The sequence below is a fragment of the Myotis lucifugus genome, unplaced genomic scaffold (assembly GCF_000147115.1).
Source record: "Myotis lucifugus unplaced genomic scaffold, Myoluc2.0 scaffold_143, whole genome shotgun sequence".
NCBI lineage: Eukaryota > Metazoa > Chordata > Mammalia > Chiroptera > Vespertilionidae > Myotis > Myotis lucifugus.
This window is the reverse complement of record NW_005871191.1, coordinates 2,728,820-2,749,464: the sequence shown is the minus strand read 5'-3', so window position 1 is coordinate 2,749,464 and position 20,645 is coordinate 2,728,820. Positions and strand designations below refer to the sequence as shown.

Genomic DNA, 20,645 nt, shown 5'->3' with positions numbered 1-20,645 from the left:
AAAGCTACTTAAAGTATTAATGTGCTAGGTTTTTCATAGGTCACATGACCAGGTGATCAGGCCATAGATCAGGCCTCACATCTGTGGTCCTCATCGGGGGTATAACAAGATTGCCTTAGAAGCTTTTGCAAAATATGGTGACTGTCCTTCCTCAACCTCCCCTAAAATTCTGATGTGTATCTCTAGTTTACATATCAGACTAATAGCTAGGAAAATTATATTGTTCAATATTGTATAATTCATAGTTTTCAGGAGTTTGATGCCTCTAAGGTATTTATTGTGCTTTCTGTGTGTTACAATAGGACCTGCAGGGGATACTGAGATGAAAATATATGATGTTTGCCTTCATGGTGTTGATAATTGAGTAATTCTGTGGGTTGCCATTCAGTTTCAAATCAGGAAGATTTTACCCAGTGGATATATTGGATTTAGATGCTGTTTTCACCACTGTGAACTTTTAATGAGTGAACCCTCATGCTCCCAAAGAAACAAATGATTGACAATAAAGCGGGGGTTTTTCAAAGTGACCTTTCATCTGAGTCATCGGGGACAGCCTTAAAATTGGAGATTCCAATCCGACTGTCATGGCTCAATGGTGGAGCATCCACCTATAAACCAGGAGATCATGGTTCGACTCGCAATCAGGGCACATGCCCAGATTGTAGGCTGGATCCCCAGTGCGGGACATGCAGGAGACAGCTCATCAATTATTCTAATTACTGATGTTTCTATCTCTTTCTCCATCTCCCTTCCTCTCTAAAATCAATAAAAACATATATTAAAAAAATAAAAATGGAGATTCCTGAAAACATCACCACAGTCCAGTTTGGGAATACTTCTATCACTCCAAAAAATTCTTCATGACTGCTTACAATCAATCCCCATTCCCCTCTCCAGCCCTCAGCAAGCAATGATCTGCTTTCTATATCAAGAGTTTTATCTTTTCAAGACATTTTCTATAGTAAATGGAATCATACAATACGTAGTCTAATGTGTCTCTTTTCCTTAGCATAACAGTTTTAAAATTTTTTCACATATGCATCAGAGCCCTTTATTCCCTTTCTAAAATGGATGAATTAATAGTATGAAACATAGATGTTAATAAAGTTATGAAACATTTTTTAAAAATGGAGATTCCGAACCACGGCATCCAGGGATCATCTCAAGCAGCGCGACTACATGGACTCAGATAAACCCTGCTCCTCCTCACGGAAAGGTCAGATTTCACCTAAAGGTGCGGTTTGCAATCCAGGTTGGAGAGAGGAATGCGCGCAGGGGAACTCTGCGCCCACAAAGTCCGTGGCCGTTGGGGCCAGTGTGATCCGTGAATGTGGAAGGGGTCCTGCAGGGTTGCTGGCAAAAGGGAACTCTAAAAATAAGCCCATAGCTGGACTGGGTGCAAAAAGGCAGCCTCGGATTTTGCCAGTGTGCCGGCTGCTTAGTGCCAGGGGAGAGAGGACGTGCGGAAGAGACTGCGCACAGAGCTGGACGGTGGAGGGTTGCCAGTTCGAGCACCTTCTCAGGCTCTTTTTCTTTTTTCTCTCTCCCCCTTAAATCTTTGTGTTTGATTATTAAACCCAATACATAGGATCGCCCAATTGGGGTCAGTCACAGAGACTGCAGGGGAAAGTTGTTTTTGTGGAACCTGGGAATCAGAGCAGGGAGTAACGATCAAAGAACCAGTTCTGGGGCAGCCGACTCTCCCAAAACCTAACTACTGGCTAGAGAGGACTTATAGCCTTGGAGGTCAATCAAGAAACACTGCCACCCAGGGGCTGAACCACAAACTGACTCTTCTGTAAACACAAATAAAGGCAGTCTGGGAAACAAATACTGCCTGCTTTAAAATCAGGACTGTGGTTTACAACATGGAGGAACAGTGTATCGCAGGGAACTTCAACACTCTCCTGAATACCTGACAGGACTAAGGCATGCCAAACAGAAGAGTAGAGGAATTGAAGGACCTTCACTACTGCACATTTTTTTTCACCTTTTATTCAAGAAACTAATTTTTTTTCTTTTTTCATCACCTGATTTTACCTTTTTAATTACTACATTTTTATTTTTAACCAGTATTATTACTACTACCATTTTACCTTTTTTTATAGTGTCATTTTATTTTCTCTTTATTTTATTTTGGGATTAGTGTTCTACATTCTATTTTCATCTTTCCTTTAGCATCATTTTACTCTACCTCAACTTTACCTTTACGCCAAAACTCTCTTCCTCACTTTTCCCCTTTTGTTGTCCTGTTTCTCTTACCCTATTCCTGCTTTAGATTTTCCCTATTCCTTCTTTTTACCCCCTATTAAAATTTAACCCTACTTATATATCTAATTTCCAATCCCCTGCTCTAAATCTATATACACCTCTCTCTTCTCTTTCTTCACTATCCAATTTTTTTTCTCTCTGTCGTTTTGTTGTTGTTTGCTTGATTGTTGAGTATATTGGGTTTTTTTTTATGCTTGTTTTTGAGATTGTTTTTCTTTTTCTGTTGTTCCCCCCCCCCCCGCCCCGGTTATTTTTTTTGCTTCTGTGTTCCCGCGCCTTGCTTGATATTAGTTGTTGTTTGTAGTTTGCATTCATCTCTAGGGATCTGTTGCTGGAATTTGTTGGGATTAGTGGCTGTTCTATTGGAGTTTTCTCCCCATATAAATAGTTTCTTCCCCTCTTCTATTTCATTCTCTTTCTCTTTTTTCTTTTTCTCTTCTTTCTTCCTTATCCCCTAATTCTCTTTGCTCTGGTGGTCACCTTTATTTGGGGTTATTAGTATCGTGAATACATTTGTGTTCAGTGCCTTGTGTGTTGTGCCTTGTTGTGTTGTATTTTGTGCCTTTAAATCAATGCAGCAGAGAGAGAACTACAAAACCAAACACCTGGAGAAGAGAGATCATGGGGAGACAAAGAAACAGCCTGCATATGAAAGAAAAACAGGCATCACCAGAAAAGGAAGTAAATGAAATGGAGGCAATGGAGGCAAGCAACCTTTCAGAGAAAGAATTCAGAGAAATGATCATAAGGTAGATGAAAAGAATGGAAGACAAATTCAACAATATGTATAAGAACCAAGAGGAAATGAAGAAGAACCAAGAAGAAATGAAAAATGACATCACTGCTATAAAGAACTCAATAGAAAGCATCAACAGTAGACTAGAAGAAGCAGAGGACCGCATCAGTGAGCTAGAAGACAAGGTAGGAAAAAATACCCAAGCAGAGCAGCTTCTAGAAAAAAAATTAAAAAGCAGGAGGAGAGCCTAAGAGAACTTTGGGACAACACAAAATGAAACAACATCCACATAATAGGGGTGCCAGAAGGAGAGGAAACTGAGCAAGGAATAGAAAACCTGTTTGAAAAAATAATGACAGAAAACTTCCCTGATATAGGGAAGAAAAAACTCACACAAATACAAGAAGCTCACAGAGTCCCAAACAAAATGAACCCCAAAAGACTGATGCCAAGGCACATTATAATTAAATTGGCAAACACCAACGACAAAGCAAGAATCTTAAAAGCAGCTAGAGAGAGACAGAAAGTTACCTACAAAGGATCCCCCATCAGACTAGCGACTGATTTCTCAACAGAAACATATCAGGCAAGAAGGGAATGGAATGAAATATACAAAGTCATGGAAAGGAAGGGTCTGAATCCAAGAATACTGTACCCAGAAAGGCTATCAATCAAAATTGAGGGTGAAATCAGGAGCTTCACAGACAAAAAAGGACTACGGGAGTTTATTACCACCAAACCAGCAATGTAAAAACAGAGATTCCTGGACCTCCTCCTATCTCACTAAAACAGAATCTGGGAGTTGACCCAGGAATCAGAATGTTAAATACTCAAGGTGATTCTTAAGGAACTCAACTTTTGAGAAACATTGCTCTGATGAATGATATGAAATCAAGCTTAGGTCTGAATAAATGAGATCAAATGAGGTCAACTAATATACACTCAACCAGAGCTGCATTTAAGTGTAGATACATTGAAGTTAAATAAGGAGAAATAATAGAAATTCTACCTTTTGATCCCTTATTTTATTATTTTTTTGGAGAAATTGCAGTGCTTGAAGGCAAATTTTTATCTATAGAAATCCTCATAGATGATTTTTCTGGGAGAAATAAGGCTGATGGAGTTACTTTGTAGTTTTATACTGAATAAAATGCCCTTCTTGGGGGTTGTTTTGTAAGGAAAGCTACGTAGTTCACAAATGTCCCTTTTACTGACAAATGTCCATGCTCTGAATAGACCATATGTCAATTCAATGCAAGGCCTTCGGGTTCTTGTTCTGGGGGAGGTGCTGGAATACGCTCACAGGTATGTCTTCACGTGCATACACACATGCACTCGGACTTCTCTGAGTTACATTTGGTGTTTGCGCAATAGATTGCCACCCTTCTTTTAATCCAGCATGGAATTAGACCCAGTCAAATAAATTAACATTCCATCTTGATTTGTTTGGCAAGAACACATTTCCATGCAATTTGTGGGCTGACCCTCATGACCTTCCCTTAGAAAAAAAACACCAAGTGCTTTGAGTTTTTGCATTAATGGGCACTGAGAAGCTGCCAGCCCTTATTTCTGTTTTTGTTCAAGTCAACATCATTGACCTTTACCTAATGACCGGTGCAACACACAAGTGCATGCCAGAGATGCATAGTGGAAAAAGAGAGAGGTGAGGAGGGAGGCAGGTGGAAGAAAGGTGTGAGAGAGGCAATTTGTAATTTATAATGGAACAAAATCAGCAGTCACTTTTTAAAAAGCAAAAGTGCTGTGTGTACTATATTATGTTGCTATAGAATGAGTGGGTGGAGTATCTTTTTCAAATGGGTTTTCCATTTGTTTTTGGAAAGGTAATTGATACCACCATATATGTATTCCAGGTTTCTGAGTGCCTTTCTGTGGCTGATAAAAATAAGAATGATTTAGGATCTTGCAACAAACGATAATAGATGTACCTGATTCTTTCCTGGTCATGTGCTTTCACCATTTCCTCATCACCTCAGAAGACCAAACATCCTGGTCTGCCTGGGACTCTCTCAGTTCAGCACTGAAATCCCTAAGTCCTAGGAAAACCCACATAGTCAGTCATTCTAAATGCATTCGTATTCAACCTGATTAGACAGATGTTTTCTAATGTGACATTCAGTTTCCTACGACGATCTGTTCTCTGATGGAAATCTACAGCCTTTTGTGTCCTTGATTCCCTTTTTCATTTACCTTGAAAGGTAGCAAATGCACGGAGATCTATTTCAGTTTGGTCACTTGTTTCATTGACCAAGCCCTTGAGTGCTGGGAGGATCTTTAGCTGTTGTATACAGCATTTCTCCTTCCAGATGAAGTATCTAAAGCTCAGAGAAGATGGATCTTATTGTCTGAGTTCACCCAGTTGACCAGACACAGATCTAGAACTTGAACACAGATCCTCTGGCTTCCAATCCTGTGCTGCTCTCAAAGTTCTCAAATGTGCTTGAAAGATACCCTGTCCTCTTAAGGGAGTGAATTTACTTTGGCAAAACTGAGCAACTTCACACCAGAAAGAAGCGGATGCACTCAGATTACACTCCATTCATTGCTTCCTGGAATTCTCCTGCAGGAGATTCTGAATTCCTGTTGAGGAGCAGAGGCAGGGACTTCCTCCCCATGGTGAGGCTGGCTCCTCCTCATAGTCATAAGCACTGCATCGTCCATGAAGAGGAAGAGGTCAATACTACATGTATCTCACTCTGAGGAAGAGGTCCTGTGATCCTGTTACTTCTATTAATATTTCCAATTAATATTTTATCTTGAAAGAATAAGCAGAAAACAGCATGTACTGATTATCATCTGCTGTTTAGAAGATGAGCACATGCGTGTTAAATGTTACTTCCTCTGAAAGACTTGCACACTATCTTACGCCTATATTTTATTTATAGATTGAGCTCAATATTCTGAATCAGCTTCCTCATTTACCATCTGTTCTGTAATATCTCTTCCATCAAATCAGTTAAAAAACAAAAAACACCCACTTAGAAACAGAATCTTGAAATTCAACATGCACACGCCAAAGCCAGGTCATTATTTTCATTGAGAGATAGCAGCCCCAATGAGTTTCTTAAATGAGGGCTGTACTTCCTGAATAAGTTTCAGAATTAAAAGACCACCTTTTTACTCACAGGGAGTTGTTGAGCCATTCTTAAGATTTACCAGCCAACACTCATGTTACTTAATTAGCTGAGGGCAAAGACTGATCGGAAAATTTTCCCATGTCAAATTTATTTTTCCTTGACTAAACGAATCAATAGGAACATTTTAGTTTAATATGTTTCTATTATCTTTTTGCTCCCATGTTAAAAAAATCTGCAAATCATGAATATTTAATGATCCAGGATGATTAGGGCATTGAAGAGAATTTTTATGACCTCAGTGACTTTTCAGTCCCATAGTTAAAGAATATTTATTGATGGATCCTTAGTGCTATGATGTCTTTTGTCTCAGCCAGTGGTTACTAACTGTAGCTTTCTCAAGATGAATGTACTTTTCGACATTCCTAGAAGAGGACAGTTTCGAGTAGTTCAATGTAGACTAAGGCCAACTCACCTTTTGAATGAGGCTCCCAGTCTTGTTTGAAAAGAATCTCCCTTGCAGAGAACACATGTCAGGCCCACGTGAACTGCTGGGAACTGTAATATTGACCCCCACCTATCTCTTCTGTTGCCCAGGGGATCATCCAAGATGGGAAAATCATCTTTATGCCGAATGGGTACATAACGCAGTGTCCGAACCTGAATCGCAGTAAGTAGCAGTTTAAAGCATTTGTAAATTTGTAACATTTTTGTTGATAATATCAGAGAATCAGGTCAGGAAGGATACCTACATACTATGTACAGTGTTGACTGATGAGGTGGTAAGGTTAGTGAAAGAGGACTTATCTAAGGGTACTAAATACTTCTTTGTCTTTGAATTTCTAAAAAGCTTATGTATTATTTATAGAATTAAAACTTGAAGGTAAGAAAAATTACATTAGCAGTTTGGGTTCATTAGTTTGGTACAGAAAGATATCCTATATAATAAGAGAGGAATATGCTAATTAGCCGTTATGCCCTGGGGCATAATAACCAAGCATGCATTGACCAGATCACGGATCAGCAGGAGGGTGGGCCAGCGAGGTACAAGTGGGCTGCGGAGAGCTACAGGAGGGGGCAGGGCAGCAAGCTATGGGGGGTGGGGTGAAAGGGGAAGGGGGGCAGGCGGAGAGCTACAGGAGGGCGGCAGCGACCTACTGGCCCATGGATTCGTGTGCAGGGCTACTAGTGTTTAATATAATTATACATATTTTAAAAAGCTATTCTTTTTTGAATTGCTATTTCTTTCATCTAATTTTGATAGTTGCCAACCTTATTGCTATATTTTACATTTTTTTTATTTAAAAACTTTTTAAAACTTGTAGTTACATTGAATATTTTGTATTAGTTTCAGGTGTACAGCATAGTGGTTAGACAATCATACTTTACAAAGTGTTCCCCCTGATATTTCCAGTACCCAACTGGCACCTCACATAGTTATTACAGTATTTTTGACTATGTTTCTTATGCTGTATTTTATTTAAAAACTATTCTTTAAACTGCTTGACCTGGATTTGAGTTTTCTTTTTCTTCTTCTATGGTAATTTACATTTTCACAGTCACCTCTCAATAAAAACAAGGGTTTAATTTTAACTTAAAAATGTCATACTGTCTTCCTCTTCAGTGAGCAGTCTTTTTTTTTCCTGTTTCTTCCTGTTGGTTTATTAATAAAAGGGAGAAATCTAGACCTGAAATCCTCTGTGATTTTATGCCAGTTTCAAAGTAACACTTAAACAGAAAAGCAAAAAGCCTTCTACATAGCCAAACAACTACTGTTTTAAAAATGTTCTTTTTTATATTAGCACTGTATCAATATTGGTGTTATCTTTTCTTTATTGAGCCTGCCCAACCTGTAGTGATTTCTTAAGCCTGGTGCAAGGAATAATGGATTTACAAGAGCTTTTGGCCAAGATGACTGCAAAAGTAGGTATCTAAATCTCACCTGTGATGTTTCACTTCTCTCGCCATGCTGTCTGGAACGTAGAGTGATGTGCTCGAATGGAAACATTTTTAGCATTGGCATCTGCAATACATTACTCGAAATAGCACTACCTATAGTGAGCATAACTATTTCTGTCTTCAATACTATTAGGCTGAATCAAAATGTTTACTTGAAAAATGTTTGGAAGAAAGAGGCATGTGTATCACCGCTGATTCCCTGGGAGTGGAAAAGAATTTGGCCCTTGGCTATTAAACTGGTGCCACTGTGAGATGATCTATGGTCAGAGCCACGGTGGCTCATAAGCTAATGCATTTCAGATGTGAGAATAATTGCCAATAATCAGAAGGGGCAAAATAGCTCTTGTTAGGAAGAGATCACTGTCGCAGCCAGGCCCTGTATCACATTTGTAATATATGATTCATTTCAGAACTGGCCCTGAGTTACACAGGGAGGGAGGCAAAGTTGCCTTTCAGCACCTTCAGTTTATAATTCTGCATCTTTTTCACTCTTCATCATCCACTTAACGAGAATCTTTGGAGGATCGGCTAGTTGCCAGGTGCTGTGTCAGGTACAAAGGAGACACAGGTGAACAAGACAGGATTTCTACCCCAGAGGTGTTCATATTGAGTGGCAGAGCCAAACATGTAAACAATTAGGGGCTTTCATATATACATATATATTCATAAAGTTTAGATTCATAATGAAAAGCCCTGAGCTTTGTGGAGAAAGGCACCGAATAAATAGAAAACGTGGCTGTGTTGTTATGATACCCATCAGTTGCGGACATGAGTTCCGGCCCAGGGCAAAGAAAGAATTAGATTGGGCCTCAGAGGCATTAGACTCTGCGAAAGGAAGAATTTTAATAACAGTGAAAATGATACATTAATCTATTCCACCCGCGGCTACAACTGCTCCCTGCCATCAGCCGTGGCACCTGGAAAAAAATTGGTGGAGAGATGTTTTGGAGATAGGACTGTTTTTTGGACCCGTAGATTGTGCTGCTGAAGACAGTACGTTATTTCCAACTAGGTGTGTGGCCACGTCGCCTTTTGTCTGGGAACGGAGAGACAGAACACTTTTGTAAGAAACTGAGGCGGAGACTGGAGAGCCTGAAGCATTGTTTGCAGTTCACTGCCGAGTGCAGTGGAAATGGGAAATGCAGGCAATTATTTGCCTTCCCAGCTTGTGGCATAGGGAGGCTTTTATTTTATATTATGTGGAGCAGCTTGATCTCAATACCATTAATTATACGTTAGCTCGCTGCCCAACTTTTGGAACAAGAAACATGTCACCCGGTCTCCAGTGATTGTGGCTGCTCCCTCCCGCGCTCCCAGGATGCCCTTTTCTTTCTCGGGCCTGCCTGTTCCGGGGAATGGCAGTCTTCTCTTTCTTAGTCGTACATTATCCGGGAGTCACATGGCACTCTGTCCTCCAAACAGTATTGTGTGAAATGAGCTTTTGTGAGGTAGAGATATTTAATTGTGGGCAGTGGCAAGCAGAAAATAATGTAATCCACCGTTTCACCCCCCAACTCCTTGCACTTTGGAAGATTTATATGTCTGTTTCTTCCAAACCGTGAGTAGAATTATACTGAGAAAACTTGAGCGCTTCCATTTTCACTGCATAATTTGGAATCTACGATAAGCAAGACGAGGAGTTGGCAGACTTTTGTTGTAAAGGGCCAGCTAGTGCATGGTTGGTTTTGCAGGCCAAGAGGCAAAGTTGAGGATATCATGTATATATTTGTGTTATTTAAAAATAACCATTTAAAATATAGCCATTGAAAAATGGAAAAATTATTCTTCGTTCACAGACCATATAAAAATAAGTCGTGGTCCCAGCTGGGTCAGTGGTTGAATGTTGACCTATGAACCAGGAGGTCACCATTTGATTCCCGGTCAGGGCACATGCCAGGATTGCAGGCTCGATCCCCTGTGTGGGGCGAGCAGGAGGCGGCCACTCAATGATTCTCTCTCATCATTGATGTTTCTATCTCTCTCTCCCCTTCTCCCTTGCTTTCTGAAATCAATAAAAATATATTTAAAAAAATAAGTTGTGGGCCAGATTTGGGCCATGGCCTTAGTTTGTCAGCCCCACATCTAGAAGAAGCTGGAAGGAAACTCATACTAGGCAATATTTGTTGAGTGTTTCCTATGTGTTATTTACAATGCTTCACTTTTTTATAGTCCCTGTCCCTCTAAGCCTCACAACCATCCTGCCAGCCAGGCTTGATGTGTTAGCCCCCTTTCCCAATGAGAAGACTGAGTTCCAAGAAAGTCCTGTAACTTTTCCTAGGATAGTGGATGTCAGAGCTGGGATGCACACTCAGATTCTGAGAGTTGAATCATGACTGAGTTTACAGTTGGGGAAGAGAGGATTAGGAAGAGAGAGAAGAGATATGAGCAGGAGTGAGTGATGAAGAGAGGGAGGTGGATGCCACAGGCAGGAGAATGAAGGGATCAGTGAGAAGAGGAATGCGCAATAAAAAGACAGGTCAAGAGGAATGCGTGCTCAGATGGTACCAGTTGGGAGAGAAGAGTGGGCATAGAGCTTCCAGCAGCTTTTAAAGGGGGAAGGTCAGGGCAAAAACAACGCCCCTTAACTCATTCTTTTTTGGCTGCTGCCACTTGTTTTCCTTGGAAACCTGTGGATTTTTTCCTAGTCTGAACCTGAGCCCTGCCACCACCTCATGGAGTCCTGCCACCAATCACCTCACGGAGCCACCTTATAGCCCGCCATTCCTTAAGGGTTTTCAGATCACAGACACTGCTCGGAATCAAACTGCAAACACAGGGTAGGCCAGGTGAATTCTCAAGGAATATATTTCCCTCTAGTCAGTGTGCCAAAATCTGAACAGCAAGACCTTCTTTCTGTGCCTTGTGCAAGCAAGCCTTCTTTCCTTTTTGTTCAGTTTTGAACTGTGGTTGCAGCCCTCTGGGACCAGGTCTTCATGGAGGAGTTTCCTTTCAAACGCCCCCTATTGAGCAGACCCTGTTCTCTAACTCCCCTGCACCCTGGGCAGCTATCAAGGTGGGAGCTCAAGGGTTCATTGGACTTTTTGCAGCTGCAATTTTCCCATATATAAATTGGTAAAAATTATTCTTGATTTTATAAGGATTCCATGAGATAGGCAAGAGAGATTTGGAAGTCTAGTTTGCTGCATGGCACACTGTGAGCATTCAGTAAGCAATGACTGTTGTTAAATAGGCAACTCTGGGGGAAAGACGGTCCCTAAGAAAACGTACACCTTCCCCAGTGGCTTATATCACACAGCCTAGCAGAGGCAGTGAATTGATGTCAGAGCTCTGGTCTAGAGCCAGGTGCCAAGAGGTCTTGGAAAGCAGCAGAAAGTCCCACACATGGGTCTGAGTGGAAGCCATGGAAGCCTAGCAAAGAGCAAGCTCAGTGCACAAGCTGGACAGGGGATGGTAGCCCGAGTCACACCAAACCAAACAGATGCAGACACCAGATGAGCTCAGGGGTCGGGTCTGTCTAGGAAGGCCTGCTGTTCCTTTTCACCTTTCAGCTGGGAAGGCTGGAGAATGACTCTGCCTTTGCTTGATACAGGACGGGTCATGGGAACAGCTTGCATGCACCTCCAGGCGACAGTGGTCAGGGCACACAGGAGCCCTCTTGAGAAGTCCTGGCAGTCTGGCAAAACCATCTATTTTCCAAGGCAGCGAAGGTGCAGGGAAACTGTCCCCTAAGGGACCACTAATTCCCTGGCTTCCTCTGGAGGTTTCCCAGGTAATCTGGACATTGTGGGAAGCACCACCACCTGGGCCAGGTGCACTGGGATAGGGTCAGGCTCTACCCTGATCTCCAAGCTCAGGAAGAAAAGATGCTGGAGACTGGGGATTTCTTGATTACTTCTGTTTAAATCTTTGACAAAGCTATTTATGCAAATCAAGCAGCATTTGGAGTGGCATTTCAGTTTTTAACTTATTTAATTTGGAGACTTTCATTGTTTTGAGGGGCTCAGTAATGATTTTTCAATTAAGCTTAAAGGTTTAACACAATAGAAGAATTCTTTTTTTCCCCTTCCATCTCGCAAATGCCAAATAAGTAGTATTTCAAAGAAAAAAAACAAAGAGCCATCCACCACATGACTAATGGACTTAGAGCCATTCAGTGGCCTCTTACTGCAGAAAAGGCGTCTGCTGTCTGTCTTTAATGTGTAGCAATAAGAAGAAGTGATTTGGTCCATGGTTATTTATGTAAACGCACAAGCAAAGGTAAAACAGAATTGAGATGTAGATTTGATACCATATCTTATTTTGGATCTGCAGGCATTCTTGGAGAAAGTAGCAGGTAGTATAGAAATAGCTTTGAAAACGAATTTGTGTAAATTCAGCATGCTAATATCAGTGACAGAAAATGTAATTCATTTTTGATTCAGAGTTGTTTGTCTCCTTTACTGTTGCAACATGATGTAGCAGGGAGAAAAGGGAAGGCAGGATTACACATTAAGTGCCTTTGAAAAATTAGCATTTTGCTTTAATATCTCTTTTGTCTTTGTGGTTGTCTGATATACTTTTATGTTAGAGTTTAGAGCTTTACAATGTTATCAGAAAAGGCTAAATATATTAAAAATAAAAGCTAAGTTCAGAAGGTAAATAAGAGTTAGTCCTGAGAATAGTTTCATTATATTAAAACAGAGGTTTTCCTTGGAATTGAGTTTTAAGGTTGAGCATAGGTTGTTGGACTTTATTGGAAATTGCCAATGTGATCCTCAGGCAAACTCCTGGATTTTCTGGAAACTGGGACAGATGAAGAATTGCCTGTTGGGTCTTTTAATCTTTAAGAAGTTTTCTCCTTGGCACTAAAGTTGTTCCAGCTTTTCTGAGTGAGGCAGGCACATTTCTTCTCATAGGTACCCCATTCTGAGCCAGTTTTAGGAGGAATGCAGATCTAGTTTAACTTTCTTGTTCAATCCCAGGTCACATCAATCACTACCTTTGTAGGAACTACTGGGACTATGGAATGAAGTAAAGATAATGTGTGATGTTGTCACTTCCTTTTTATTATCTCTTACCTATACATGGTTTTGGTCACTTGACCTCACCAGTCTTGGAAGTGTATTTTCCCATTGTTTCTGAAAGAATTCTCAAAGAACTTAATTATCATAACTTCTAGAAACTCTGTGATTAGGCTGGAGATTCAAATGTACCCTGAATTTTTGGAATGTAACCTGCATATTAGAAGAGTCAGAGGAAGCCAATATTTCAGGCATAGTCAACTCTACTTTCCTCATGGCTGATTATAGTGTATGTAGTTGGTCTAGGATCCTGTTTGTTCTTTTCCCTGCCCATTGGCATCACCCATGAAATGCAGACCACAGATAAGTTTTCATGTGAAATTCCAAAAGCTTGGAGAGAGAGGATGAGATAAGTGATAAAAACCAAGGTTGGAATTACATATGGATTCCATTTCCAGAGAGTGGCACTGTTATGAGTAATTGAGAGGGTCATGTATGGAATGGAGTCATAGTTGATGTAGAAGGATGGTGGGAGTCATCATTACCTAGGTCAACCATTGTATCTAAAATACTGGTTAGAAATAGTCTTGGTGGCATCAGGGATTGACTTGGTCTCCTGGATGGGGAAGATATTCAATTCATAGAGGTGTAAGTATGATTGAGAAGGAGAAGAAAGCCTATTAGATGATTTTTTAAAGGAAGTTATATTTGTTTCTCAATCAAGGCATCTCTATGTAAGGAAAGGGAAATACTGGTATTGGATTGAGTTACTCCTTAGAATGGATGTGGCAACAGCCGGATCATACCACAGTTCAGTTTTTTTGACACCATCTTTTTGAAGGCAAAATGGAGTAGGCTGCATGGAAGGGGATCAGGAGAGCATTGGGACCCTATCACATGGGGCTGATTGTGGCCAGGAGCAGGCACGAGGACAGGATAACCTCAAGTATTTGAAGAGAGGTAGAATAGCTCAGGGTCGTTGCAAGACAAAACTGGAGGTAATAGGAAAAAGGGAGAGATTTCAGGACTCAATCCAAGAAGGGTGTTTAAGACATCCAGAGCTAACAACAACAAAAATTTTTCCTTAGAGGATAATAAGTGTCCCACCACTCTCCATGTGTAAACAAAGACTTGTGAACACATTCAAGCTGTATATCCCCTTTCAAAGATTCTATGACTCTGTGGTTAATGGCAACAGTTGGGTGACTTAGAAAAATGAAAAAAAAGGTTCTATCACCAAATCTTGATCTCACCTGAGGGTTGGTTGCCTCTTCTGACTTTCATCTGAACACCAAAGTGGATCCTTGGGACATTCTGTTTGGGGGATTGGGACATGGAGAAAAACTAGATCCTTCTATGACTTTCCCCTTTTCTGGCCCCTGCTCCCCAGAATTTTTCCTCAGAGAGGAAGCAATGACATCCCAGCTTGTAAAGCATGGCACTCTGGTTAGTATGTGCAGAACACAGAGAGGAAGGTGGGAGATAAATGTGAGTGCATTGGCGTTCCTCATTAGATCTCCTGTAAACAGTGTAATGAGTCCTTGAGAACGCATTCATTACAGTGCTGCCGTGTGGGCTTGGAGCTGAGAGCACATACGTTTCTGAACACCCAGGAGGTCCCTGCGATACAGTTTAATGTCTCATTTGGTGCTCATTAGACCATGGGAGTCAATATGTCTTTAATTTAGAATGATTCCACCTCATGTCAAAGAAAAAAATATTCAAAACAAAAAACAGATCTGACTAAGAATCCGCTGCTCTGAGCATTGTTTCCCTCCTACTTGCATTTTTTCCTTGTTGCTATTAGCTTTGTTAGGACCGTGCAATGGAATTACAGAAATTACACCTAGTCGCTCTCGTTCGCAGCTAAATTATGCAGAGACGAGACTCAGTCAATTGGAAAACTGTCATTGCGAGAAGACTTGTCAAGTGAGTGGACTGCTGTATAGAGACCAAGACTCCTGGGTGGACGGCGACCACTGCAGGAACTGCACGTGCAAAGTAAGACTCTTTGTAAAGAAATGGAATAAAGACACTTTTAACGGGGCAGTGTCACTGATTATGGTGTGATCTGGTTCTTCAGTATAGAACACTAAGAGGTATTACCTTTCTACTAAGCCCTGTTTAGTAATCTACGAGTTACGAAGGGAAACTGGAAAAGTGTCATTTTATATATACATACTTGGAAATTAAAATTCACTTTCCCTTGACAACACCCTAATGTGACCGAATATTATTATAAGACGCTCACTGTTTGGAGTTTGGAGGTTAGATTATCAGAAAGAGGAAGAACTCCTTTGAGTTTTCAGAGAACCTACTGGTCAGCTTCATTCAGAATTTTTCTCTGCTAGAACAAATTTTAAAAGGGGGTTTAATTAGTTCCTAAGTGTTTTTTTTATTGAATTTTACAAGGTATCCATCATCTGTTTCAGAGAACAAGACTGCTGGACTTTCAGGGTAGCCATCATTAGTGGGCTCCTTTATCTGTTTCAGAGAATTCCGAAAGTCCTCTTCCCAAATTAATATGTAAACCCTGTCCAGTTGAAATTATTTGATACATATCTGAAGACTGCCATTGTTGTCTGAGAAAATACAAAACATTGTTAGAGCCTCAACAATGATTGACAGGGTTTGAAAAAGGTGTTATTTATGTTCTTGAAAAAATAAGCTTTTTGGTTTCTGCCTAATCTCCTTAGCCCACACGGGCAGGTGGAATGAAGCCAGTGATGTATATCAGAAAAGTAATTGAGGTGGCACAGGTTTATTCAGGCAGGAGGAAATATTTTATGTATGGTCCTGGAGTAGACGGGGTATTCTTCACACGGCTTCTGTTTCCCTGATGAGGTTTCTGGGATGAGCTGTGAGCTCTGTCCACCCGAGGGAGCTTTCAGAGGACACTTCTGAGATTCCTTTCCTTGTCCTTCCTTCCTCAGAGTGGCACTGTGGAATGCCGAAGGATGTCCTGCCCCCCTCTCAACTGCTCCCCAGACTCCCTCCCCGTGCACATTGCTGGCCAGTGCTGTAAGGTCTGCCGACGTAAGTACTAACTGAGGGTCGGAGTGGCCCTCTGTGCTTTGAGACTTACTTTTTCCCTCTATATTTTAGGCCTCAACAGATTAACACTGATGAAACGAAATACCCATAGTTGATGTAATATTAAATGTATTGTAAGAAGAGCTGCTGTATTTTCATCACCTGTGATGTGGCAGACACTTTACATAGGCTACTTAAAAAAATTCTCACGTCAACCCTAATTACCTCTTCTCATTCTATATAGAGGAACTGGTGTTGATAGGGATTAAGTCACTTGTACAGGGTCAAACAACCGGTAATGGGTGGATCCGATCTCTAAAGTCATGACTCCAAAGCTCCATGTGTTCGGTCCCCCTCATCCTGAATCATTAAGCTAAAGGCCAAGTTCAGTGTATTGGCATTCTGAGGTCTTGGCCAGATTTCCTGTTACTTAAAAGGTCTTTGTTATGAATGTTGGGATGAACTTCAGTTATAATACTAAAACAATTTCCCTCAAAGTTGACTTGTCCAAGTTATGTAGTGATTTAAGAATCCTTTTCCTTCTGTATTGCAAAGGGCACTATTTTAGGTGAAATAGTGAAGGGAACATAGAGATAAGCAATGAGGAAAAGCTGCCATTTAGAATGCTTGTTATGTGCCAGTTACTATTCTAGGTGCTTGAATTCTCTTAGCTTATTGAACCCTCACCTCATTGTGTGTGTGTGTGTGTGGGGGGTGGTATTATTATCCCTGTTTTACAGGAATCTTAGGCTTAGGGATGTTAACTTATCAAGGTCACAAGACTAGTGAGTGGCAAAGGTGAGATGTAAAACTTGTTCTGTCTGATTACAAAGCTTGTAGTCTCTCATCAAACCATATGGTCTTCCTTAGAAAAGGAGCGTTTAGGTTAGAAATATGGCATCCTACAGATAATTTTCAAGGTCATTTCTCTGTTGAAAAGCACCAACATCATTATGATTCAAAAGATAATGGTCTAGCTTTTGCCAAGAATAACATATCACCTAATATGACATTGGAAATGCGAGAGCCAGTTTGATCCATCTGCCCAAACCTTTGTGGAACCCTTTCTAAAGGAACTTTTGAATTTTCCTTTTTCTCGTGGTTGGCATAGCACACCAGTTACTCAGCAGAGTGCACTTGGAGTTTTCTGAAAAAAGAAACTTTCTTGATTCTGTATCAGGGGCTTTGGAAATCACATATGGCGAATAGCTCAAGTGCCCAGATGTAGAGATTATAATCTGATGCCATAGTGGAAAGATAGTTTTTAGTAGGTGCATATATGTTTTCCAATTTTTGATATTTTATATAACAGTCAGCAGAGGAAGAAGTTGAAAAACTATTGGGAATTTGTATTTAAAAAATATGAGATATTTTAAATCCATTATTTTGAACTCCCTGGACAGATCTGTGAATGCTGTCTCTTAGAAGTTATTGTTTGGACATGGGAGAGATTTGTCTTTTAGCTGTTTTGTGTGTTAACCTTTTGATTTTCTAATTGTGAGAGCAATGTGTCTTGTGTAACACCTGAAATCCACAGAGAGGAATAAAAATAAAGATGGAAAAAAATCTCCCATAATACCACTACTTGGAAACAAACACTTGAAATTTTAGTTTTTAAATTTTATTTTGTGTACTATTGGGATCTTATTGTGCAGATAAATTTTATCCTGATTTGTTGAGTTACCATTATCATTTACGTTTTTTTTTTAAAAAATAACTGTATAAACCATATTTCAAATTTTATTTTATTTTTTTCTATCATCATTTACCCCCATACCCTTTTCCACCTCCACCTACCCCCCTCTCCCTGCTGAGAGTATTCCAGGTGGAGGCGTTGAGGCTGGCAGGTAGGCACTGCCTAGGGTAGTGGTCAGCAAACTCATTAGTCAACAGAGCCAAATATCAACAGTACAACGATTGAAATTTCTTTTGAGAGCCAAATTTTTTAAACTTAAACTATATAGATAGGTACATTGTTATTAACTTAATTAGGGTACTCCTAAGCTGGCCTTTGCTAAAAACGTCCTCAATCTGAGGGGTCGACCTCAGTGAACGTACCCCCACTTCTTCTAACACGACTGCTTCAAAATAGACTCGCCCAGGCCGAAAACCGACTTCTGCGCATGGGCCACAAAGTTTCAATCGCACTGTACGTGCGTGCCCGCACGGGGGTATTTTGTGGAAGAGCCACACTCAAGGGGCCAAAGAGCCGCATGTGGCTCGCGAGCCACGGTTTGCTGACCACTGGCCTAGGGGAGAAGAGAAGAGAGCCATGTGAGTGGAGCTAAAAGACTGGCGGACGGTAGGAACTCCATAAGCATTTCTTTTTTCAAGAGATGAATCAAGGACAGATTGTCTGTAGGGGAGAAGATGCCAGATTTTGAATAAGAGCTGGTGGGGGACTGACAGTGTGATTAACAGAAATAAGGCAGGTGGAAGAAGTAGTTCAGAGAGCAGTACATTCTGTTTGGTGTGTTTGAGTTGGAGATGCCGAGGAGCAACCAGTTTGATGTGGGCGTGTTGCTCAGAGGGTTCTAGGTAGCTTCCCCATAAACATCTTCGCCACAACTATGTTAGCAAGCATTTTCGCTTTGCAATTGTGGAAAGGCAATTTTGCTATGAAAGATAAAAGGATGAAAAATAAAAAGGGACATTAAAGGCCATAACGCAACATGAAACATCAGTAACAAAATTAAAAAGACTTCATTGCCTAAAATGAACATACATGGACTTTGAAGTCTTTTGTCCATAGTGTTATACTTCTGGGTTTGTTTTTGTTTGTTTTGCTTGCTGATTTGTTTCCACTTTTGGCATTGCAGTTTTTGTTTTTTTTTTCACGGCAATTTCTTCCTTCATTAAGAGAGGTATCAATTTCCAATTAAAGAATCAATGATTAATGCTCTCGAAGACTGTTGCAAATTAGTAGCTGCTTTTTTTCTACTTGCCATAGCTTGGTAAACTTTTGGTTTTGATGGGTGGGAGTGGAGGACTGTGGTCACCAAAGGATTTGCACAAACTTATATATAATCATTTTCTAGTATAAGATGCATCCTGGCTAAGATATATGATATAAAAATGAGAGTACTGCTTGGCCAGTGTGGCTGAGTGGTTGAGTGGCCACCTGTGAACCAGGAGGTCACAGTTTAATTCCTGGTCAGGGCATGTGCCTGGGTGACTCGATCCCCAGTAGGGGGTATGCAGGAGGCAGCTGATCAGTGATTCTCTCTCATCATTGAAATCTCTCTCTTTCTCTCTACCACTCTATTCCTCTCTGAAATCAATAAAAATATATTTTTTAAAAAATGGGAGTACTGTGAGAACTTTGTCAGTGGAGAAATGAAATGAAATTGACAACTAGCTTAAATACATTAAGTCAGCTGAAGGTAGTTGATTCATTAATGGAGAAATAAAATTGAATTATCAAAAAGGTATTTTCTCTTCTATGGAAAAATTGCCAATGACCAGTTAGGTGGTGAAAACGTTTGTGGTGAAAATGCTTGCGGCAAAGGTGTTGACAGCAAAACCACTGGATGTGACTTGTAGAGGTGGTACCTGGAGCCCACTTTGTGAATGAGCTCATAGAGGCAGGAAGGTGAGTGGGTGTTCAGCCTTTCTGATCCGCCACCCTCCTTTATACTGAAACATGGAGGGCTGATTCTGGTATTCTAAGCTGCAGAATGCCAAGGGATGGCGAGTACATGTAGGGCACAAAGACCTAAATAAAGATAGAGCAACCCCTGTCCACATCTGACAGGGCTGCTATGATGTACCTGTCAATCGTTTATTCATTGTGCGCCTAAATGGCAGAAGTGTCCAATCATTGCACTGGAGAAATCAGGTTCACATTTGAAGGGTCTGTGGGTGCAAAAATCCCCAGTCCGTTTGTTTCTGACATCTTGGAGAAGTGTGCGTTGGTGCCGAGTTTCAATTTCATGGCTGGGCTGTGAAGTATCCTTGTTTGCAGGTCCCCAGTGGGATAGGAGGGATTTCAGGTATCCATTTACATCTCTGCGCCTACAGACAGCGGCTTGGTTGGAGTCCCAAATGCCCCAGCCAAAGGCACCGGAGCCTGACTCACCTTATGCTTGAATTTCCTCAGACATTGAAAGTGAGCCTTTGGGCTGTAGATCAAAAGGTTGCATAATGAGGACTGATGTTAGGCATATGCAGGGCAATGGCAGGGAAGGAGGGGTACCCTCAGAGAAGTGGGCTGAGTATGAGAAAGTAGGGGACAGTCTGGTGACCTCCAGTGATGATTCCGAAAGCATTCCTAAGGTAATTTCATCAATACTTGATATCATAAGCATAGACACGTCCCCACCAGTGCCAAAGCGAAATGGCCGAGGTGTGTGGAATCATGCTGATTTCATCCCCAGCTCCAAGAGCTCGCTACTGTGGGAGGACATAAAGTTCAGCGGACATTTAACTTTTATACCAGACTGGTGGATCTGAGGCTGCATGTGTCCCCACGTGTGTTGTGAATGTAAACTGTAAGACATGCTTATCTCCGAATTTGGAGTTTGGGGATGAGGGTATCAGAGGAAGGGAGGACTTGAGCCTGTGTCTTAAGACAGGGTAGCAAGTGGGCTCCTA

General features: G+C 41.0%; 1 protein-coding gene across 1 annotated transcript in view; it reads left to right on the top strand.

Moving 5' to 3' along the window:
* NELL1 (neural EGFL like 1) overlaps window positions 1–20,645 on the top strand; it is a 672,205-nt gene that overhangs the window by 139,317 nt on the left and 512,243 nt on the right. The window contains exons 6-9 of the mRNA XM_023758901.1: window positions 6,697–6,769; window positions 7,940–8,022; window positions 14,886–15,020; window positions 15,953–16,055. Of these exons, the coding sequence (XP_023614669.1) occupies window positions 6,697–6,769; window positions 7,940–8,022; window positions 14,886–15,020; window positions 15,953–16,055 (394 nt within the window). The remainder of the gene's footprint in view (window positions 1–6,696; window positions 6,770–7,939; window positions 8,023–14,885; window positions 15,021–15,952; window positions 16,056–20,645) is intronic.